At 44.5% G+C, this 24,903-nt stretch overlaps 1 protein-coding gene across 1 annotated transcript; it reads right to left on the bottom strand.

Annotated features, from left to right (window-relative positions):
• Positions 1-9,313: 9,313 nt before the first annotated feature.
• Positions 9,314-10,165, bottom strand: LOC134945352 (melanocortin receptor 3-like). The gene has a single exon (XM_063934601.1). The coding sequence runs from the start codon at positions 10,163-10,165 to the stop codon at positions 9,314-9,316; it is 852 nt and encodes a 283-aa protein (XP_063790671.1).
• Positions 10,166-24,903: the final 14,738 nt, after the last annotated feature.

The raw sequence follows: 24,903 nt of genomic DNA, 5'->3' as shown, positions 1-24,903 counted from the left end.
TCGCATCGCAGTGAAATTCCGCTTAGTGCGCATGCGCAATGTTCGCACTGCGACTGCGCCAAGTATCTTTGCTATGAAGATAGTATTTTTACTCACGGCTTTTTCATCGCTCCGGCGATCGTAATGTGATTGACAGGAAATGGGTGTTACTGGGCGGAAACAGGCCGTTTTATGGGAGTGTGGCTGAAAACGCTACCGTTTCCGGAAAAAACGCAGGAGTGGCCGGAGAAACGGGGGAGTGGTTGGGCGAACGCTGGGTGTGTTTGTGACGTCAAACCAGGAACGACAAGCACTGAACTGATCGCACAGGCAGAGTAAGTCTGGAGCTACTCTAAAACTGCTAAGTAGTTTGTGAGCGCAATATTGCGAATACATCGGTCGCAATTTTAAGATGCTAAGATACACTCCCAGTAGGCGGCGGCTTAGCGTGTGTAACTCTGCTAAAGTCGCCTTGCGACCGATCAACTCGGAATGAGGGCCAAAGTCCTTTACATGAAGAGAAAATAGCCAAGTGTTAGTAGAAGTGGTTGATTTACTTTCATGTGCAGGACCTGACCACTAGGTGGCAAAAAGGTCCTTATCACGAAGGTAAAGTAGACTGCTCTGCATAGATTGAGATAATTTCTCTTCATCATAAAGACCACGTCCTTACGGCGAAGAGAAAATATACTCAACCATACAGTCACCCAGGTCCTCCGTCTCCACACTACATTCAGATATAGCTGTATGCACATGACTGCTGGAGTCAGGAGGTAGATGTAGCAGAAGGGTAATGTCGGATCACTGCAGTGGCTGGTTGCGCCCCCAGGCAAAGTGCGCTGTGTGCAAGGCACACTTCGCACACTGCTAGTTACGGCACTGCCCACATGCACGCACTTCCCCCGACCCTATATGTGACTCACTCCAGGCTGCTGTAGAGTCTGTGGGAATGCCGGAGACTGTCTCCGCTACCCAGCGCCTCACCCGCCGTCAGAAAGTCCTGTGCCTGTGCGGAAGCTGTGCAAGGCCACTGCAGCTCTCCGTACATGCGGCCAGCCACACTGCAGATGCAGCTTGCTGATCTCCTCCACACACAAAAAAAAAAAATCGCTCCGCAGCACCGATGACTCGGCGGTCAGGGGGGGTTTCTAGGTACTCGGAAACCCCCCTGCGTGCACGTGTGACCCTGGCCTGTCGCTGGGCAAAAACATGGGAAAAACCATGTGCAGTGCAGGTGGGGCAGATATAATATGTGCAGAGAGAGTTAGATTTGGGTGGGTTATTTTGTTTCTGCGCAGAGTAAATACTGGCTGCTTTATTTTTACACTGCAATTTAGATTTTAATTATTTTAATTTGAACACACCCCACCCAAATCTAGCTCTCTCTGCACATGTTATTCCCCCCCCCCCCCCCCCCCGCACCTTGTTTTGCCCATTAGCTAAGAAATTTGCTGCTGCGAACAGGTCTGAATTAGGCCCATAGTCAAAACTCTGGCATATAGGTCAGTATGACAGGAACGGCTCTGCCACACCTGTCTCACCTTTCCACACATCAATGGTATGCAGTCTTGGTTATGAGTGCAGTGCTGTTTCCCCTACCTTAGAAGATGCGTGGATTTGCCTGCTCCAATCACGTGTTGCTCCCTCAGCTGGATATCACAGATATATTTGGCTGTTCTTCACAACGCACCAAGTTGTTTTTTGCTCTCCAGGTGCTATAAGGACATATAAATACAATGATTTGAGGTATGAACAGTTACTTTGTAAAAGCACATTGATAAAGCAGAAATGACACAATTTTTGGAATTTGTGTCTATGAATTCAGTATGGGTGAATGAGGATAACATAGAGGAATTCCTTATGTGTCTGATTGTAGTTATTCCCAAGGTGGACGTCACAATATGGAAGACTTTGCTATGCACACCAGATAGTAAAGTGTATTGTGATGTGCAATGTTTTACTAGTGCGCATGTACCAATGCTGTAATGCACAGGCGCAGTGATGGATTAGTGAAGGCACACCAACACAGAGGATTTATTTGTGAAGTTAGTGACAGGTAGTCAGTGTTTGGGGTAAGAAAAGGTGGTTGCTGCAAAACCGTAGGCATGTCGGGGACTGTTATCTGGGTGTGCAATAGTCAGCCACTTGAAATCTGTATGAAGCTGGAGGGGCCCAGGCATCTTAGGAGAGCTAATACAAAAATGATTAAAAACAGGCGCTCTCTAAAGTATTAAAACTTTAAAAATACTGGAAAACCACTCCAAACTTCTGTCTTTTTCCTCCAGATCGGTGCACAGGTGTTAGCGTGGGGGTTCAAGACTTCTTGATAAAGAGGAAAGAATCCTTGAAACGCGTTGAAGTTATCCATGCTGTGACGAACATTTATCCTCCATTGGACATTTTTTGCTGCAACTTTTATGTTTGTTCCAGTGTATGAATAAAACCTGTGTATGTTTTTATGCACAGTGGTTTTGGCAGCTTCCTACCTATTATATATGGGGATCGTTTGAAAGATACCTTTCAGTGCATTCGAGACTGAAACTAAACGTAAGTGTCATTCTGTGCGACTGCTGTTTGTGATAGGATCAATTTTATCCAAACCTGTTTAAAGATACCTTTAAAGGAACGCGAGGTTGAACTGCTATGTAAGTGTCTTTTCAACCCCACGCTAACACTTGTGCACCGATCTGGAGGAAAACGACAGAAGTTTGGAGTGGTTTTCCAGTATTTTTAAAGTTTTAGTACTTTAGAGAGCGCCTGTTTTTAATCATTTTTGTATTTGTTGTATGTGTGTGGGGATTTTGGAGGGTGAATCCCATCGATTTTAAACGGCAGCATTAAACTGTAGCGCAGGATTACAGACGTATATAACTTTTGTGCATCTTAGGAGAGCTGCTTTGTCTTAGATAGCATAGGCTGATATGAGATGCTGCCAGCGGGCATCTCTATACACAAGGCAGTGTCGTAGTCATCTGCATATTATTGCAAAACCGCTGCATACAAAACCGCAGATGCAACTGTGTACACCTCTAAATCAGGTCAAAGTTCACTGCACACAGTCCTTTTTCCTGAGACAAAAGAGCTTGATTTTTCAAGTTCATCTGGAGTACAGTGATCAAATCTCATGCTATGCTCTCAATGAGGTGCTTTGAACATTACACTGAAATGTATATAACATGACTGTACCTACAGTATACTGCAGCAACACTGTACATTTGATCAGTGGTGCAAGTAGAAAAAATGTCGTATAGGTACTGTGTGCGCGTGCAAAAAAAAATGGGTGTGGCCAATGAAAATGGGGGCGTGCTACTCATATTGGGGGAGGGGCAGATACACATATGACCCCAATAGTGCCAGATACACGTTGCCCCACAGTGCCAGATATACATTGCCCCACAGTGCCAGATACACAATTGCCCCCAGAGTGCCAGATATACATTGCCTCACAGTGCCAGATACACATTGCCCCACAGTGTCAGATACACAAATGCCCCCAGAGTGCCAGATATACATTGCCCCACAGTGCCAGATAAACAAATGCCCCCACTGTGTCAGATATACATTATCCCCGGGTGCCAGATACAGAAATGTCCCCAGTACCAGATACACATGTCCCCCCAGTGGCAGATATGCTCCCAGTGCCAGATAAAGAGATGCCCCCAGTGCCAGATACAGAAATGTTCCCAGTGCCAAATACACATGTCCCCCCAGTGCCAGATATGCCCCCAGTGCCAGATACACATGTCCCCCCAGTGCCAGATATGCCTCCAGTGCCAAATACACATGTCTCCCCAGTGCCAGATATGCCCCCAGTGCCAGATACACATGTCCCCCCAGTGCCAGATATGCCCCCAGTGCCAGATACACATGTCCCCCCAGTGCCAGATATGCCCCCAGTGCCAGATACACATGTCCCCGCAGTGCCAGATATGCCCCCAGTGCCGGGTACACATGCCCCCTCTTCCCCTGCAGCTCACCGCTGCTGCTGTGCTGTATTGTGTGTGAGGGGAGGAGAGCGCAGCCTGCGCTTCTCCTGCCCCTCAGTCTCCGGCGGCGGTGCAGGTCTCTACCATCAATTCAGTGGCGATCTGTGAGCCAATCAAAGCTTGCGGTCCGGCAGCCAATCAGGAGCCTTGGCTGCCAGTCCGTGAGCTCTGACTGGCTCACGGGTCGGCGCTGAATTGGAGACACTGAGGGGCAGGAGAGGCGCAGGCTGCGCTCTCCTCCCCTCCTGCATTTGATACAATATACCATTATGACATTCAACACAAACTAAGACAGGCCCAGTGTCCAGTTACCGATCACAATATGGATAACATGAGTTAATAAGTACTGCATTATATGAGAGAATCAGGATTACTTCAACTGAAAACTGTGTATGGGGAGGTACTATATAAGCACTGCACGTTTTCATCTCTGCACCCACATTCAGCCACATCACAGACATGTGATGCACATAATGTATGGGGTTCACATAACTGACACTCATAGGATGTGCAATAAATAGGTCAGGGAGGCACGACCATCCGAAGGAAAATGAGCCATGCAGATTTGCAAAGTTCTGTCCAGTGGCGCACGCAGGGGGGGGGGGGGGGGGGGGGGGGTTCCGAGTACCCAGAAACCCCCTCTAATGGACAAAAAAACTTCAGAGTCGGAGACAGCATTGTCTCCGCACCAGCCTCAGTTCCCCGTGATCAGAGCTGCCGGCCACTTCCTGCCTGTTTGTGCTGCCAGCGCTTCCACATCAGGACACTGTGGCTTTACGTAAAGTAGAGGAAGCGCTGGCTGCTGATCCATCATCCCACCAATTGGCGGGCAGTGCGCAAGGGAAGAGAGAGGGAGGAGGCTCTTCACCGACCAGCAGCTTAGCCCGGCACCAAGAGTCACGGAAGAGACCCGCAGGTACACTGACCCTGGCGGGATAGAACGGGGAGCGGGCGCCGGGCACGCTGACGGGATACAACACAGAGGAGTGCACAGGTATAATGGGTGCAGCGTAAGCTGGGTCTTTAAGCCAAGTGCCCTGGAGAAGACACAGCTGTGGCGGGCAGGGGACAGCATCAACAGGCGTCATGATGGCCAAGTTTACCACAAGTTTTTCAGTATTTTCCTACAGTATCTATAGAAAATATATTTTTTATAACACTGTTATCATGTCCAGCTATATTGTCTAATAAAAAAAAAAAAAGTAGTAGTGAGGTCAAGCGGTGACCTCACTACTACTTTTTTTTTATATTAGACAAGTTGATCTGCACTCCAGCAGATCAGGGTATCACCCTATTAATATTAGAAAGCTGGACATGATAACAGTGTTATAAAAAATATATTTATATTATATTTGGAGAATGTAGAAAAGTTAATGCACTGGTTCACGTAAATCATGGCCAGTGGTATTGCAGTAGTATGGGGATAGGAACAGTGCTGCTGTTGTAGTGTGGGTGGAATGTAGTATTACTGTATTGAGGGGTTTGGATGTTATGTAGTGTGTAATACTCATCCAAAGGTGCAGCACTCTGTACAATGAACGGCACAAATGATTTGAGAGTACTGCGTGTTGTGCCGATCATTGGGGGTCATTCTGAGCTACAATCAACTTGCCTGACATGCGGGGGGACGCACAGCACGGGGCTAGTCCGCCCCGCATGTCAGCCGGTCCCCCTCGCAGAAGTGCAAATGCATCGCACAGCGGCGCTGCCTTTGCACTTCAGGAGTAACTCCCGGCCAGCGCAGCTCTAGCGTGCTGGCCGGGCGCTACTCCTCGCTCCCTGGCCCGCAGCGGCTGCGTATGACATTACGCAGCGGCTGTAGCCCCGCCCCCCGTTCGGTCTGGCCACGCCTGCGTTGGCCGGACCGCGCCTACGAAACGGCGGCCAAACGCCGCCGTTTCGCCCCCTACCGCCCATCGATCGCCTCTGCCTGTCAATCAGGCAGAGGCGATCGCTGTCCTGCTACAGCCTTCGGTCGTCCCGCATGCACAGGCGCACTACGGCGACGGCGCATGAGCAGCAGGGACCCGTTCACTCTGCTGCGTTAAAACGCAGTGAGCGAACGGGTCGGAATGACCCCCATTGTACAGAGCCTTTGGATGAGTATGTCGATTTACATGTGAGAGCATCTGTCACAGATCTATCTGTTTTTTGAGTGCTGGAGCCAAGCTTCATTAACACCATAATTTTGTGTGTCTGTCTGTCTGTCTATCTATCTATCTATCTATCTATCTATCTATCTATCTATCTATCTATCTATCTATCTATATGCCAATTACATGTGTGTGTGTATATATATATATATATATATATATATACAGGTTGAGTATCCCTTATCCAAAATGCTTGGGACCAGAGGAATTTTGGATATCGGATTTTTCCGTATTTTGGAATAATTTCATACCATAATGAGATATTATGGTGATGGGACCTAAATCTAAGCACAGAATGCATTTATGTCACATATACACCTTATATACCCAGCCTGAAGGTAATTTTAGCCAATATTTTTTATAACTTTGTGCATTAAACAAAGTGTGTGTACATTCACACAATTCATTTATGTTTCATATACACCTTATGCACACAGCCTGAAGGTCATTTAATACAATATTTTTAATAACTTTGAGTATTAAACAAAGTTTGTGTACATTGAGCCATCAAAAAACAAAGGTTTCACTATCTCAGTCTCACGCAAAAAAGTCCGTATTTCGGAATATTACGTATTTCGGAATATTTGGATATGGGATACTCAACCTGTATATATATATATATATATATATATATATATATATATACGGAACCCCCCACCACCATAAAAATCCTGCGTTTGCCCCTGCTGTCATACATGCCCCATTGGCTGTCATGCACAAAGCAATGTAAAAGCACATTCTCTTTGTTAGTTTTTTTTCAAAGTGGAATCAGAGTAAGATTTAACATTAGGCTGAGCAGATTAATAGGTGATAAAGGCTGAGGCAAGGCTATAAGAGGCAAGACTAGTATTTCCTCCAACAGTAAAGTGTGCAAACCACAGGAATGTATTTCATTTGGAGGGGGGGAGTTTGGGGCATCAAAAGGTGTGTGCTTGATGATGAAGCAATATTGGATACAGCCCTGGGTGTCGTTATTTTAAAATGATATTTTAGCAGGCTACAAATGTTAGTGCAAAATTGATTTACTTTCGCATGAAAAGTTGGTGCCACAAACTGTGCAATCCACAATATATGTCTGGAATGTCCGTTTTTGGGGGCAGAGTTATCAAATTTTAAAAGCCAAATTGCTGCCAAAAATGATAGAAGATTGTTGTTTGTTTCTCACTTCGCCCTACGCAAGGGTGATAACACTACTAGTGCCAGTGGTAGTAAATATTCGCTGGCTTTCAACGTCGATGGCTTTAGGGTACCTTTTACTGTGGTGAGCATATTTAAAAAGTAATGCTATGGTACTGTTAACACCGCCTCTGTGAATAAAACATTTTTGTTAATTAAAGACGTTTTCAAAATATTTAGTACTTTCATTTTTAATACATTTGATCTATTTTTTATTTTTGTACTTAATTTATTCATTTATTTCATTATTTTTCACAATAGAGAAATGAGAGCAAAAATGTAGAGTGCGCATCATTCTGCACATTTACATAGACTGACCTGGTGAAGCAGTACGTTATCTGCTCTTGGCCAGTATCGTCTGTGTATCGCTGTAACTATTGATAGGTTGTTGGTAAAATTGTGGTGACGTATTATAAGAGGTACTCACAAACAATTACTACAGAAGTATTGCAGTTTCTATAAATGTTTATGTGTAATACCTTTGCAGACACTACATCTATTTGATTCATAGAATACATTTGACTATTTCCTAATTGAAGTCTCTATAATCACCTAAAAATCTCAATAAAGATAAAATAGAACGCTGAAGATTACATTGATTATGACATACTGTACTTCTAGTGGGAAAATAGTTTTCAAATATTGAAGAGCAGCTTTTTGATTTTGACACCACCAGGATTTTGTGGTTTGTTTCCATCTATACCATTCGGCACATATTTGATAAAGGCAAGCTCATGGTGCTATAACTATCTCCCTGTAAGCAAGTCTGCCCATGTAAACAGCTGATGTGGGCCTGAAGTATCAAAATGAGCAAGACTGCTCTATATTAAGATGCCCAACCCTATATATTAGCTTACACTCCATCTATTACTTCATTAAGGAACCATTTTTGAATCTATGTATACATTTATACCCAACAATATACCCCTGCTACTGTCCTTTATCTTGGCTATACATGCATACATCAGGGGCGTTGCCAGAACTTACTGGGCCTCATAGCAACATTTTGAAGGGCCCCTGTCCTATTAATTTTATGCCCCATATTAGTGCCCTAGTTCATTTTCTGGACCATAGTAGTGCCTTAGTTAATGTTATGTCCCATAGTAGTGTGCTAGTATATTTTATGAACCACAGTAGTGCTCTAATTCACATTATGTCACATTGAAGGGCTGCCTGTACACATTATGCAACACAATTCACATTATGATACAGTTCATATTATGCCACACTACAGTGCCTCCACTTTATATTCTGCCACATTACAGTGCTTTAGTTTATATTATGTAACAGTATAATGACCTCTAGTTCATTTTATACCACATTACAATGAGCAGGTCCAGGTGACCAATATAAATAGATATATTGTAGCCCCCAAGGTAAAAGTTTGTAAGTGCCTCCTATGTATCTGCCACTGGGGGAAAATGTATACTATACAACACATTTACTTTTGACAGGGAGGTGGGCCCCTCTCAGGTCTGAGCCCTATAGCAGCTGCACTACCTGCACCTATGGTAGCTACGCCCTTGGCATACATTATACGATACACTGATGATGTATAATTAATTTCTAAGTATTTCAGTATAGCAGTTAAATCATGGTCACATCATGATAGCAGTTGTACTCCAGCATATAACAGATGCACCATGCACTGTAGTAGATAGGTCTCACACAGCTACAAAGTGTAACTTCCAAATTCTATTCCATTATTTACTACTCTCAGATTATATGTATGAGCCAAGTGACGTCAGTGTAAAATTACCAACCTTTGTTGCTTTACAGTTTTATAAGTTCTGAAAGCAAAACTAGAGAGAACCTGACAGCATCCTAGTACATTTACCAAAAGTGGACATAAAAATAAGAATACACACATTTAAATATCATACTTCCAATTTCTCTGTTTTCAGTTAATCATACCTCTTTGTGTATGCATAAAAAAAAGCTTTTGGGCTCTTAACGGAATGTAAATGTTGTATGTATGGAAGTGGCCTTAGCAATATATGAGTTCTAGAATTGTATCACTTACATACATATCTTGGAGTGACAGTTGCAGAACTTCTCTTGCAGAGTCTTCTTGATAAAAGAACAACTATTAATGTAGAGTAAGGGAGTCACTGCAGCATTGATACGAGGGAGAATGACAATGACATCAGTGCATATGTTGCTGGTTAGAACACACCAGTTAACAGTTGTCAGCAAACAGACAATAGATCTTAGGAATACAGGTGCCCACAGCAGAATAAAACTGGCCGCTACAGCTATAATCAGATAAAGAGAGGTCTTCTTGTAGTCCTTGTCTGTACCTTTCATCTTGGTTAGCTGAAATTTGGCTATCAGAAATAATTTGATGTTTAGACCTATCATTATGGTGTAGGTTACTAGTGACCATACAAGCATTCCAATTAGCTGGATTTTGAGAGCTGTGCTAGATGTGGTAACGTTCTGAGAAATTAGGATTGCAAAAGTATAGGACCAGATAGCAACCAAAATCCCCACCGTCTTGCTTGTGGTCATTTTGTGAATGTACCACATGGGGAAATTGACAGCACAATATCTATCTACCTGAGCAGCCAGAATGGTGAGGTAGGAAATACCCACAAAATTTGCTGCTATAAACTTGGTGTCATTTTTACGTGGAATATTGTCTCTTACATCAAAAACCCCAACATAGTACCATGTGATGCCAGTGCAGAAATCACTGATACACGTGCTCATCATATACAGGACACGCATTTCCCTCCTGAAAGTCCCAGAGGATACAATGGCTGAAAATGCAAGGATATTAGAGATCACTATCATGGTGGCCAGACAAATCTGGAAACATAAAAGCAAGATATTTCCAAAATTATCTGGAGAGACAGCAAGTGGGACCATGACCTCTTTCAAGTAGAAATGATGTCAGCGTGTGTGACATACTGTAAGCTTTATACCCTTGCTGGCAATTCCTGGGGGTGAGTAAAGTCTTTCATGTGAGAGAGAACTGTAATAGCACTGAGTCTTGTTTTGGGAATTCTCTACTCCTATGTTATGGGAATTCTCTACTCCTTACTGCTGCCACTATTAAACAAAATACCACTGTACCCTCATGTCAAGGGAAAAGCAAGTTTATTCTGGGACTAGTTTTAAATATGTTTATAATGATAACATGTGGCACAGTGTACCTTTTACTGCAAATGGCAGTCTATCAATAATTTGCAGGAATACATTATACAGTATGGTATAATTTTTGTTACACACACACACACACACACACACACACACACACACACACACACACACACACACACACACACACACACACACACACACACACACACACACACCTCTATCTATCTATCTATCTATCTATCTATCTATCTATCTATCTATCTATCTATCTATCTATCTAATCAGACAAATAAAGTAGAATGCAACAGGAGCTGAGGGAGATACATAACTTTATTTTTAGATTCTATATTTAATTAAAAAAAAAGAAAGATATATATATATATATATATATATATATATATACTAGGGATATGCACTGGGCATTTTTCAGGTTTTGTGTTTTGGATTCGGTTCTGCGGTCGTGTTTTGGATTCGGATGCGTTTTGGCAAAACCTCCCTTAAGAATTTTTGTCGGATTCGGGTGTTTTTTTTCAAAAAACCCTCAAAAACAGCTTAAACCATAGAATTTGTGGGGTAATTTTGATCCTATAGTATTATTAACCTCAATAACCATAATTTCCACTAATTTCCAGTCTATTCTGAACACCTCACACCTTACAATATTATTTTAAGTCCTAAAATTTGCACCGAGGTCGCTGGATGACTAAGCTAAGCGACCCAAGTGGGCGGCACAAACACCTGGCCCATCTAGGAGTGGCACTGCAGTGTCAGACAGGATGGCACTTAAAAAAATAGTCCCTAAACAGCACATGATGCAAAGATAAAAAAAAAGAGGTGCAAAATGGAATTGTCCTTGGGCCCTCCCACCCACCCTTATGTTGTATAAACAGGACATGCACACTTTAACAAACCGTCATTTCAGCGACAGGGTCTGCCACACGACTGTGGCTGAAATGACTGGTTGGTTTGGGCCCCCACCAAAAAAGAAGCAATCAATCTCTCCTTGCACAAACTGGCTCTACAGAGGCAGGATGTCCACCTCCTCCTCATCGTCCGATTCCTCACCCTTTTCACTGTGTACATCCCCCTCCTCACAGAGTATTAATTCGTCGCCACTGGAATCCACCATCACAGGTCCCTGTGTACTTTCTGGAGGCAATTATTGGTAAATGTCTCCACGGAGGAATTGATTATAATTCATTTTGATGAACATCATCTTCTCCACATTTTCTGGAAGTAACCTCCTACGCTGATCGCTGACAAGGTTACCGGCTGCACTTAACACTCTTTCGGAGTACACACTGGAGGGGGGGGCAACTTAGGTAAAATAAAGCCAGTTTGTTCAAGGGCCTCCAAATTGCCTCTTTTTCCTGCCAGTATACGTACGGACTGTCTGACATGCCTACAGTGATGCAGTCACTCATATAATCCTCCACCATTCTTTCAATGGTGACAGAATCATATGCAGTGACAGTAGACGACATGTCAGTAATCGTTGGCAGGTCCTTCAGTCCGGACCAGATGTCAGCTATCGCTCCTGACTGCCCTGCATCACCGCCAGCGGGTGGTTTTGGAAATTTTATCCTTTCCTGGCAGCTCCAGTGGCGGTAGAAAATGAAGGAGGAGCTGTTGACGGGTCACGTTCCGCTTGACTTGACAATTGTCTCACCAGAAGGTCTTTGAACATCTGCAGACTTGTGTCTGCCAGAAAGAGAGATACAACATAGGCTTTAAACCTAGGATCGAGCACGGTGGCCAAAATGTAGTGCTCTGATTTCAACAGATTGCATACCTGCGAATCCTGGTTAAGCGAATGAAGGGCTCCATCCACAAGTCCCACATGCCTAGCGGAATCGCTCCGTTTTAGCTCCCCTTCAATCTCTCGAGCTGCTTCTGCAAAAGCCTGATGAGGGGAATGACCTGACGTGTGGCAAGTTCAAAGGGTTGCAGAGCCTTGCACAACGTTGAAATCATTCTCCACTGCGCTTGAGTCAGGTGCATTCCCCCTCCTTTGCCTATATCGTAGGCAGATGTATAGGCTTGAATGGCCTTTTGCTGCTCTTCCATACTCTGAAGCATATAGAGGGTTGAATTCCACCTTGTTACCACCTCTTGCTTCAGCTGATGGCAGGGCATGTTCAGGAGTGTTTGCTGGTGCTCCAGTCTTCGGCACGCAGTGACTGAATGCTGAAAGTGGCCCGCAATTTTTGGGGTCACCGACAGCATTTTCTGCATGTCCCTGTCGTTGTTCAAAAAATTCTGCACCACCAAATTCATTGTATGTGCAAAACATGGGACGTGCTGGAATTTGCCCACATGTAATGCACACACAATATTGGTGGCGTTGTCCGATGTCACAAATCCCCAGGAGAGTCCAATTGGGGTAAGCCAATCTGCGATGATGTTCCTCAGTTTCCGTAAGAGGTTGTCAGCTGTGTGCCTCTTATGGAAAGCGGTGATACATTGCGTAGCCTGCCCAGGAACGAGTTGGCGTTTGCGAGATGCTGCTACTGGTTCCGCCACTGCTGTTATTGCTGCGGGAGGCAATACATCTACCCAGTGGGTTGTCACAGTCATATAGTCCTTAGTCTGCCCTGCTCCACTTGTCCACATGTCCGTGGTTAAGTGGACATTGGGTACAACTGCATTTTTTAGGACACTGGTGACTCTTTTTCTGACGTCTGTGTACATTATCGGTATCGCCTGCCTAGAGAAGTGGAACCTAGATGGTATTTGGTACCGGGGAAACACTACCTCAATCAATTCTCTAAGTCCCTGTGAACTAACGGCGGATACCGGACGCACGTCTAACACCAACATAGTAACATAGTATCTAAGGTTGAAAAAAGACAATTGTCCATCGGGTTCAACCTATTTGTGGTCTCCTATGCACGATTATCTTGTATAAAATTTTGACTGAAGTTGCTGACTGCCGTTCCGATTTACCCCTCTTTTTTATAATAACCATAGTGCGTGACTATGCCCCGTAACCCTGGATATCCTTATCCATTAGGAATTTATCTAACCCATTCTTAAAGGTGTCGACTGAGTTGGCCATTACAACTCCCTCAGGCAGGGAATTCCAAACACGTATCGTCCTTACCGTAAAAAAGCCTTTACGCCGTATTGTGTGGAATCTCCTCTCCTCTAACCTGAGCGAGTGTCCACGAGTTCTCTGTGTTGATCTAACCAAAAACAGGTCCTGCGCAAGATCTGTATATTGTCTCCTTATATATTTGTAAATGTTGATCATGTCCCCTCTTAATCTCCTCTTTTCTAGTGTTAACATGCCTAGTCTTGCAAGCCTTTCCTCGTATTCCAGCGTCTCCATACCCTTAATTAGTTTGGTCGCCCGCCTTTGAACCTTTTCTAGCTCCAGGATATCCTTTTTGTAGTAAGGTGCCCAGAATTGTACACAGTATTCAAGGTGTGGCCTCACAAGTGATTTATATAACGGGAGTATAATACTCTCGTCCCTAGCATCAATTCCCCGTTTTATGCATGCTAATATCTTATTAGCCTTCTTTGCTGCAGTCCTACTTTGAGTACTACTGCTTAGTTTGCTATCTATGAGGACACCTAAGTCCTTTTCCAGTACAGAATCCCCTAATTTTACCCCATTTAGTAGGTAGGTGTTATTTTTGTTCTTTTTACCACAGTGCATTACCTTACACTTGTCTGTATTGAAGCGCATTCTCCATTTCACTGCCCAAGCTTCTAATTTAACTAAGTCATTCTGAAGCGACTCAGCATCCCCCTCCGCATTTATAACTTTTTTTTTAATAAAGTAATTTTTATTCAGTAGTCTGGAGAATAAGGTACAGACATTGCAGAACATCATCATATCCCAAAAAATAAATCAATTAACTCGAATCAGAACCTCATTTTTGAAATAAGTTTACAGCAGTGGAATAACAGACCATGTCCATGAGGGAATATACAAAAATTTCCTATTGTTCGGACCATTTGGGTCTGCAAGATCCGTAACCAAATATATAAATCCTCATTAACTTTTATATTTTCGCCCTTTAAACTAACCAATAAGAAAAACAAAAAACAGAAGCAAAGTGAGAAGGAATCATCTGATTCAGGACCACATTAATCATGCATATAAGTAGACGAACACGCAGGGCTCAACCGCCAAGCAACTCAAATATACATCATTAAACATTACATTTTTGATAAGTTAGCACTTCAGTGCCTACTATAGTTGCGGGACCAGGTGAGAATGGGGGGAGTCAAGCCATGGAGACCAGACCCTTTCAAATTTGGCTGATGCGTTTTGTTTCATATATACATATCTTTCCTTAATTATTGTATCATTAACTAAGGTCTTGAGCGCAGAAACTAAAGGGCCTCTAGGGGCCATCCATAGCCTCGCAATGCAAACCTTAGCCAAGGCACATACATTGCGAGCATAAAGACCCATCGAAACAGACGGAGAAGTAGAGAATCCCATCCCCAGAATACAGAATTGTGGGGTAAGCAGTCTGCCAGTCACTCCCGTACTCTCCAGAATTGACCTGACCCCCAACCAGAACACCCTCAACCTCGGGCAATCCCACACTAGATGCCAAAATGTTCCCACCTCCCCCCCGCACTTAGGACAGAGGCCAGATCCGCCCGTCCCAAAAGTAGCCAGCCTAGCTGGAGTCATATATGTTCTGTGTAAAATGAAGAATTGAATTTGCTGATATCTGAGAGATTTGGTAACTTTGGCAGGGTATTCCAGAGCAATGGCTCAGTCCTCCTCAGTTATTAGACCCATATCCTCCTCCCATTTTCCACGGAGACGTGCCAGAGGGTCCGCATGGAGCTTAGTAAGAAGATATCCATACGCAAGGGAGACCATCTTAGCTCGACCCAAAGTAGCCACAAAGGTCTTGATGGGAAACGGGAGGATTCGTGGGGGGGACTCAGCAAACTGGAACTGGAGGGCATGACGAAGCTGGAGGTATCTGAAAAAGTAGGAATTGGGTAAGTCAAACTCATCTTTCAGTTGTTGAAAGGATTTGAATACATTATCTAGGTAGAGTTGAGAAATAGAAACCACCGATCTAGGGGCCCATACCTCCCGCCCCTCAAGCGCATGCAATTCAGGGAGCCAGTCAGAGTACCAAAGGGGGGTATCTGGGTCCAGACCGTCGTATCTCAAGAGGTCTCTCAGGGCCCGCCATATCTTTAGGGCCTGGAAAATAATAGGGGGAAGAAACCGAGCTATGCTCCCACTCAGCAGCACCTGCACAGGAGAGAGGTGAGGAAAGTAACAGCGAATAAACTCACAATGTAAAGAGTTAACCCCAGAATCCTGCGCCAACACACTAATATGAGTCAGCTGAGCAGCGTAGTAATATATCTGAAAATTAGGCAGAGCCAGGCCACCGTCAGAGCGCTGCCTGGTAAGGGTATTTAGCTGTATCCTAGGTCGTTTGTTAGCCCATATCAGTGAGGATAAAACGCTATTGAATTTCCTAAAGAATAGCGGATAAATATATACCGGGGACTGGAGAATAATGTACAAAAGTTTGGGCAGTATAATCATTTTAATGAGATTAACCCTGCCAGACACAGTCAGTGGAAGCTTACACCAAGTTTTGGATTTGCCTATGACCAACTGCATGGTCAGGTCCAGGTTCAGAGGGACAAAATCAGAAGGGTCGTTAGTTATTTGGATTCCGAGGTATTTAAATTGTATCTTCCAACATAATGGCAGGGGGATTTTGGGAACAGTAGAGGGGGGCCTATGACTGGCATAATGTATGATTTAGACCAGTTAATTCTAAGACCCGAGTGATCACCAAAGCTCTCAATCACACGTAGCAGAATGGGCATTGACTTGGTGTAATCCTGCAAAAACAACAACATGTCGTCGGCATAAAGAGCTATTCTATCCTCACGTGAACCCGTACCGATTCCCACAATATCTGGGTGCGATCTTATCAAACAGGCCAGGGGCTCGATGGCCAGGGCAAACAGTGTGGGGGATGGGGGGCAGCCCTGCCTAGTACCACGGGACAGTTGAAAAGAGGGGGATACATAGCCGTTCACCAAGATCCTGGCACTCGGATGTTGATACAGTAATTTAGTCCATCTGATAAAGTTGGGTCCAAAGCCCATACAAGCCATCACCTCCCATAAATAAGCCCATTCAATGCTGTCAAAGGCCTTGGCCGCGTCTAACGAGACCACAGCCGAGTCAGAAGGGGAGTCATGTGGGAGTTGTAAAATGGTATATAGTCTACGTAGGTTAATAGACGTGGACTTCCCTGGCATGAAGCCAGTCTGGTCCGGGTGAATGAGGGAGGTGATCACTGTGTTAAGCCGTACTGCCAATATCTTTGCCAGGACCTTAGCATCGGTGGGAATCAGGGATATCGGCCTATAGGAGTCTGGAGACCCAGGGTCCTTACCGGGCTTTGGAATCACTATTATAACTGCCTCTGACATAGAGGGGGGAAGTTCGTTATTGGCAAATATATCTAAGTATAGGGCATGGAGCCTGGGCCCAAAAAAATCGATATGATTTTTGTAAACCTCGGAGGGAATTCCGTCACACCCCGGAGCCTTGCCATTAGGGGACACACCAATGACCGCAGTCACCTCCTCGAGCGTCAAAGGCGCCTCCAGCAGCTCACAGGCCTCAGAGGAGAGTGCGGGCAGCGGAATACCCCCCAGGTAATATGAGAGATCTTGAGTAGAGCACGTCAATTGTGACCTATAAACCTCAGAGTAATAAGATCTGAATAACTGCGCAATGTCCGGCGTGGTGTCAACAAAGGAGCCATCCCCATCGGACATTTCGGTGATCGTAGACCCAGGACGATCATAATGTATCAGACCCGTCCTATCAGCCTGCATATAAATATTAGTAGCCTTAAAAAGGAGGGAACGTGAGTTTCTATCAGACAGGTGGGCCAACCAAGCCGACTGAGCCACTAGCCAGCGTGCCTTCGTCGCGGGGGCACCATCGAGCAAATATTGGGACTCTAGTTCCCTGGCGTCGCTTTCAAGGGCCTGTTCTCTCTCCCTTGAGGACATTTTATGAGCCGCTATGCGTCCAATATATGAACCTCTCAAAAACGCCTTAAATGAATCCCAAACTATCGTACCCGGGGCTGACCCTACATTGTCGTTATAGTAACCCCCCCACTGAGTCTCCAGGTCACTGCAGTCGCCCAGTTGGGTCAGCCAAGAGGGGTGCAGCTTCCAATAAGAGTGCCCCCTCTGACTTTCCACAGCAATAGTCATCAACAGAGGGGAGTGGTCAGAGACCCCTCGAGCCTCGTAGTGGATGTCAATGATCCCAGGGACAAGGGCGGGGGACACCAGCATCAGGTCAATCCTGGAGAAGGAGCCATGAGTGCTGGAAAAACAGGAGAACTGACGGGCCGCAGGGTGACGGAGCCTCCACACATCTACCCACTGCAAACTATCCAAGAAATCAGCAAACTTGGTAGGACCACCACCCGCCAGTGCAACATTCGGGGAGTGCCATCGGTCCAAGGATAAGTCTAGGATGTTATTAAAATCGCCCAGGCATATCACTGGGGTGGTAGGAGATGGAGCAATGAAAGAGGCAGCCTGCTGCAGCACAGCATATGATAAAGGAGGGGGGACATACACCGCTAAAATGTAATAGGGCTGGGAACTCAGTTTACATTCCAGAAATACAAATCTTCCATACGGGTCAGTTTTGATCGATAATAATTCAAATTGCACTGATTTTTTAATCAGAACCGAGACACCCCTAGAAAAGGAAGAATGAGAGGCATGGTAAGCCCACCCCACCCAGGCCCGTCGTAAAGACAATAACCTATGTCCCTCCAAGTGGGTCTCACTGAGGCATGCAATATCTGGGTCATATTTCTTAATCATATTTAGAACCAAAGATCGTTTGATTTTGTTATTCAGACCTCGGACATTCCATGCCAGAAATTTCAGGTTAATCATGACCCCATGTAGGCTCTATGTGCCTCCCGGATAGACAACTCCCAAAATATAACTGAGAATCAACATTATTAATAACAGCAGCACATAACGTATACAAGCCCTGCGTTGTAAGCCATAGCATCTGAATTATTAAACATCCTTGCTTCAGAAAATACTTAGATAAGAAAAATAACAAACTAAAGAAAGAAAACCAAAAACAGCAAAAGGAGGCGCAACTAGCAGCTTCCCAATTATCCCTCCCCTCCCCGTACACCACCCCGAACACCGGCATACTTATATCCCAAACAAACAACCCAAACTACCAAGTGCTAAGAAGGCCTAGATTCTCAACTAAACCTCTAACTCTCTCTAACCAACACCACTTGGACGTAAAAGTCTTGAGCCACCAATGCAAAGGAGGGGGGCTCCCCGATCTACGATCGTTCCCTCCGGTAGTCTAGGCCCCAGCTTTTTCAACGCAGGAGGTCAGTCCGGAGCCAGCTGCCGAGCACCCGGCCAAATCTGTCCAGCCATTGGGCCGCCTCCCTGGGGGAATTAAAAACTTTGTCTCCCCATCCGCCACAACCCGGAGCCTTGAAGGAAACAGCATGGAATATGAGATGTTGAGGTCCTGCAGACGCCGTTTAATGGGCATAAACTGGGCTCGGTCCTTCTGGACGTCTGCGGCAAAGTCCGGGAAGGCCGACACCTTGACTCCATTATGGACCAACGGGCCCTTCGTACGACCTAGGCGGAGAACCGAGTCACGGTCCTTATAATGCAGGAATTTGGCGATGAAGGTGCGAGGAGGGGCACCAGGAGGTAGTGGCCGAGATGGTATCCTATGTGCACGCTCCACCGTGAATTGGGCCGTAAAGGACTCAGCGCCATACATCTCTTTAAGCCAAGATTCGGGGAAGTCCTCCGGCTGCGAGCCCTCTTCTCTTTCAGGCAGGCCTACAAATCTTACATTGTTTCTGCGCAGCCGACCCTCCATGTCTAAAAGCTTGGTCTGGAGGGAGGAAACCTGCTGGGTCACCGTGGATACGGACTGCTTCAGGGGGCCACACATATCTTCCAGGTTGGAGACCCGTGTCTCCGCCTCACCCACTCTCTCACGGATACGCTGAACATCTTGTCGGAGTAAGGAGAGGTCGCACTGCACCTTTTCCATCTTATCGGAGAGACGCTGTTCACTGCCAGCTATAGCCTCCAGCACCTGTTGAATAGACGGCGCCTCCGCTGCCGCTGGGGAATTGGCAGCAGACGCAGAGGGGGAGTTCGAGTGTGTCGGAGAGGCTCCCTGAGAAGGAGCCAAGGACACCCTGGGATTGGGTTGCCTGGCATATCTTTCTAGTTTGGCCGCGGCCGCACTCTGGCCGCCCTTAACCATATTGGACAGGAGCAGTCTCACTCACCCTAGGGTAGGGTTACAGTATAGAAGTGCAATTAGAAGGCGGCAGCAGCAAGGATGTATATAATCAGTGGCGGGAAACAACCGTGCCCGGTCTTTAGGTCAAAATATCAATGGATAGGAAATACAGGCTTGTGTAAAAGTAACAATACAGACGGGAATATTGAGGAGGGAATATCCTGCAGCAATTCCGGGAGGCAAAGGTAGGATATTGGTGTGTAGTACACTGTTGAATATTAGTGCAGTACAGCAGTGTAGTCAGTTCCAATCTATATGCAGCTCCTGTGTGGCAGAATGGGAGAGCTGCGCAGTGGGAACAGCTGACTGTGCTTCCAACAATATGTTAAGTTAGTATAGATATTGAGAGATTGAGAATAGGTGAGAGCAACATGCAGTAAGGTCTCAGAGATCAACAACAGTACACAGGACACAGGAGAATCCTATCAGGCAGCCCATCAGATGTCCAGGCATGGGTAGCAGCCTTTATAATCCGCCTCTAAAATGGCCGCAGTGCCCCTTCCCCTTCCCCAGGAGTACCTGCTTATCCTCCTATTATCAGTGCCCCAGGCCACAGCCCGAGAGGTAGAGGAGAGGCTATCTCCTCCTCACAGTCTTCCCGCGGCGTCTGGCGTCAGCAGCAGCCCGCCGCTCGAGCTCCGGGCGTCCCGCGGCCGCCAAAATCGAGGCCGGGGATCCGGAGGAGGTGTAGGCCGCAGGGCCGGAGATCGGTAATTGCCACTTCCACGGAACCCGGAGACTGCGGATAAGGATGCCCGCCGGTGCCCAGCAGTATGGGGTGGATAATTCGGCCGGGCAGAGGCACCAGAGGGAGTCAGGATGGGTTTCAGGAGTTTGGTAGCCGGGGAGCTCCCGAGACCTGCTGCCTACTCCTCAGCCGTCGTGGCCACGCCCCCGCATTTATAACTTTACACAATTTGGTATCATCTGCAAAAATTGACACCATGCTCTCTAGACCTTCTGTTAGGTCGTTAATGAAAATATTGAACAATGGCGGTCCTAATACTGAGCCTTGCGGCACACCACTTAGCACTTCAGTCCAAGTTGAAAAAGATCCATTAACCACAACGCGCTGCTCCCTATTATCTAACCAGTTTTAGACCCAAGTGCATTTTGTGCTTCCTAGCCCTGATTCTTGTAGCTTGTAGATAAGTCTCATGTGTGGTACAGTATCGAACGCTTTGGCAAAATTTAAAAAGATTACATCCACCTCTTTACCCTGATCTAGGTTTGCGCTTACTGTTTCATAAAAGCCAAGTAAGTTGGTTTGACAGGATCTGTCCTTCATAAACCCATGTTGATTCCTTTTAATTACCTTATTGACTTCAAGGAACTACTATCTCTTAGAATACCTTCCAATACTTTCCTCCACTATAGATGTAAGACTAACTGGTCTATAATTACCTGGTTCAGCTTTACTTCCCATTTTGAATATAGGCACTACTTCCGCTATACGCCAGTCTTTGGGAACCATACCTGATATTACTGAATCCTTAAAGATCAAAAATAGCGGCTTTGCAAGTTCAGAATGAAGCTCCATTAGAACCCTTGGGTGAATACCATCGGGACCTGGTGACTTATTAATCTTTAAATGTTTTAATCAGTCACAGACTACTTCCTCGCTTAAATAAGTACCTATCAGTGGGATAGTCTCATTATTGAGATTATATGTTAGTCCCTGAATTGGGTCCTCTCTAGTAAATACTGTTGAAAAAAACTCATTTAGTGTGTCCGCTATGTCATTATCATTTTTGCTTAAGACTCCCAACTTGTCTTTTAAAGGGCCTATACTCTCCTTCTTTAATCTCTTGCTATTAATGTATTTAAAGATTTTTTTGGGATTCGCTTTGCTTTCCTTTGCTACTAGTTTTTCAGTTTCTACTTTAGCCGCTCTTATTTCCTTTTTGCAATTTTTGTTACATTCCTTATAGTGCTGAAATGACTCTGCTTCCCCGTCAGATTTGTATTTTTTAAATGCTTGCCTTTTCTTGCCCATAAGTTCCTTCATCTTTTTGTTAAGCCACATCGGTTTATGATTTTTATTCCTTTTTTTGCTGCTCGTAGGAATAAATTTGAGTGTATTTTTAGCTAGCAGGAATTTTAGTACCTCCAATTTCTCCGTAGTATTTTTTCCTAAAAACAAACCTTCCCATTGAATATCCCTGAAAAATACCCTCATCTTATCAAAATTTGCTTTGCTAAAGTTTAGAGTCCTAGTTGAGCCAGTATAGGGCTGTTTATGGAAACTGATATTGAATGTGACCATATTGTGGTCGCTGTTTCCTATGGGTTCCCCTACTATAATACCTGATACCAAATCCCCATTGTTTGTTAATACCAGGTCTAAGATTGCATTGTACCTAGTTGGTTCCTCAATTAGTTGAACTAAGTAGTTATCATTAAGTGTGTGTTTAAAAACATATTGCCCCTAGCAGTATCACATGAATCGTTTTTCCAGTTAATCTCTGGATAGTTAAAATCTCCCATCACTACTATGTCTCCTACTCCTGCTGCTCTTTCAATTTGTTTTAGTAACAATTCCTCATCAGATGCGTTGATACCAGGCGGCCTATAGCATACACCCAATACTAACTTTTTTATTCCTATTTCCCCGCATGCAATTTCTACCCATAATGTCTCGACAGTGTCTACAGTCCCCTCCTGAATATCTTCCCGTATATCAGGTTTTAAAAACGGCTTTACGTAAAGACACACTCCTCCACCTTTTATTTAGTCTGTCTCTCCTAAACAGTGTATAGCCCTCTAGATTGACTGTCCAATCATGAGATTCGTCCCACCAAGTTTCAATAATGCCTATAATATCATACTGTTTGCTTGCTGCAAGTATTTCTAGTTCACCCTTTTTACCAGTAATGCTCCTGGCATTTATATACATACAATTAAGATAAGTATTTTCCCTTGCGTTAGGGACATCTTTCACCTTATGTAGCAATGATGACCTGTAATCGTCATTGGTTAGTGCTTTGGTAAAATCTCTTTTAGTACCCATGTTAGTTACCTTACCGCCTGCTCTTACCCTCCCCCCAACTTCTCCCCCATTTTGTTTACTACCGCAATCCCCACTATTCTCACTGCATGACCCGTAGTTTCTAGCTAAACCCTCCCCCCAGGCTCCTAGTTTCAAATCTCCTCCAAACTTCTAACCATCCTTCCCCTGTCAAAGTCGAAAAATATTGCAGAACACACATCGCGTACAAACTACACACATGCCCGCTGCGCGTGCACTTGTTCCACCATGCGTGCACACATCCGCAATTTGCGTATGGTCACTCCCGCGGTCCTGCGCGTGGTATGGGTATTTATGGCGGAGTTTGTGAACGCATGGAGAGCTATCAAAACATTACATATTTAATCCAAATAGTGCACAATGTACACATAGTCTCCTTGCACCACATCAGAAAGTTATAGCTGTTTAAATGGTTGCAGAACAAAGGGATTCACCTTTACAGGATAAGAGGGGACAGACTAAGGTTATAAGGTGGTATTTGGTATTCAGCTGTAGAGTATTTTAAGGGTAACATTCCGGTGTTGGTCTATGGAAGATCGCATGTTCCTGCGGATAGTTATGTGCAGAAGCAGAATATAGATATAAACTGTATTTACTGTATATTATGTATGCGGCGGGAATCCAGAGGAGACCACCCACCAGAGCAGTTGAGAAAGACATCGCCTACCTTTTCAAATCAACCTATGACCTCTCCTGTACTGTAAAAGTGCATCCCTGTGTCTAATGAACAAAGGGATTACAGTATCCATTGTATTGCTTTTGGAAGACTTGTATAAATAAAGCCTGCTGCAGCCCGGCCAGACACAAGACTCACAACGTTATCTATTTGATTACGGAGGACTGGACCAGGAAGCGCACGCGAATATTCTCACGTATGTACATTGACTGTAGCCATTATTCTGTTATATATTGTCTTGTATTGTAGTGTATAATTTGTATTGTAAACCCCCTTTCAGAAATAATCCACTGTAGTGTCGGAACCCAGCGGTAAAATCACAATTGGTGTCGTGTGCTCATTGCCCTGCTAAGGTTTAAAGTGTAATAGCATGACACTGCATTGCTGCATAAGGTTTAAAGTGTAATATCATTGCATTGCATTGTTGCATAAGGTTTAAAGTGTAATATCATTGCATTGCTGCGAAGGTTTAAAGTGTATCTAAGTGTGTGTAAGGTATAGCTTTCATTCCTGCATATCCTTTTTAATAACAAATATATACATCAATGAGCTTTGGAACTCAGATAATGTGTGGGTGTATTGTTTTCTCTTAAGGGATACAGTGTTTTGCGATGTACAGCGCACTTTTATCGTATATGGTAATAAGATGTGCCTGGCGTCTGCAATATATATTAGAGCGGGCATTTTAAATATTTGTGAGAAATCTAAAAATGGCATTCATAGATGGGGGCTCTGGTCCGCGATATCACGTTCTTAATAATGCACTGTACATTACAAACGCGGCTGAAATTGACCGGCTCCAATGGACGCATTGAGAAGCTGATGAAAAAATCATATCCGTGTGTATTGTGTTGTGTTATTAGTAAGACGCTGATATGAAATTTAAGGGACAATGCGTTTCTCATAATATTTAAGATGTTAAAATGTATTTTTATTGTTGCAAAACAAGGTTCAAATAAGTCATATTGTGTTTGATTCAGATTGGATTGTTTATCTGTTCAAGTAGGTTTAAAAGTACATTTAAAAGTTGTTGCATAGCCTTGAGATATTTTTTTATTTTAACTCAGGCCTAAAATAACTTCAGGGGCTTGTATGATGTGTGATTTCTTTGTGACAAAGTAAGCCGCATGGTCTGTCCTCCATTTTGGACTAACCACATGGCCTGTCCACCATTTTGTGTAACCCTCATGGATGTGGAAGGGGGAGGAGCAGCGGCCATTTTGGGAAGGTCATTTTTCTAAATGGCTGATTCTCACTGCCCAGAATAATCAGCTCTCCTTGGTCACATCAATCACCATTTATGAGTTACCAATGCATTTATTTAACCCATGCCATAGTCAATTACAAATAGTTTCAGCTGGGCCTAGTGAAAAGTTAATAGTAAGATGAATACTTGATGTAAGAATTACACACAGATAAAACCAAAGTTTTTTTCCCCC

This window comes from Pseudophryne corroboree, chromosome 1, assembly GCF_028390025.1.
Source record: "Pseudophryne corroboree isolate aPseCor3 chromosome 1, aPseCor3.hap2, whole genome shotgun sequence".
Classification (NCBI taxonomy): domain Eukaryota; kingdom Metazoa; phylum Chordata; class Amphibia; order Anura; family Myobatrachidae; genus Pseudophryne; species Pseudophryne corroboree.
This window is presented reverse-complemented; position numbering and strand designations above follow the sequence as displayed.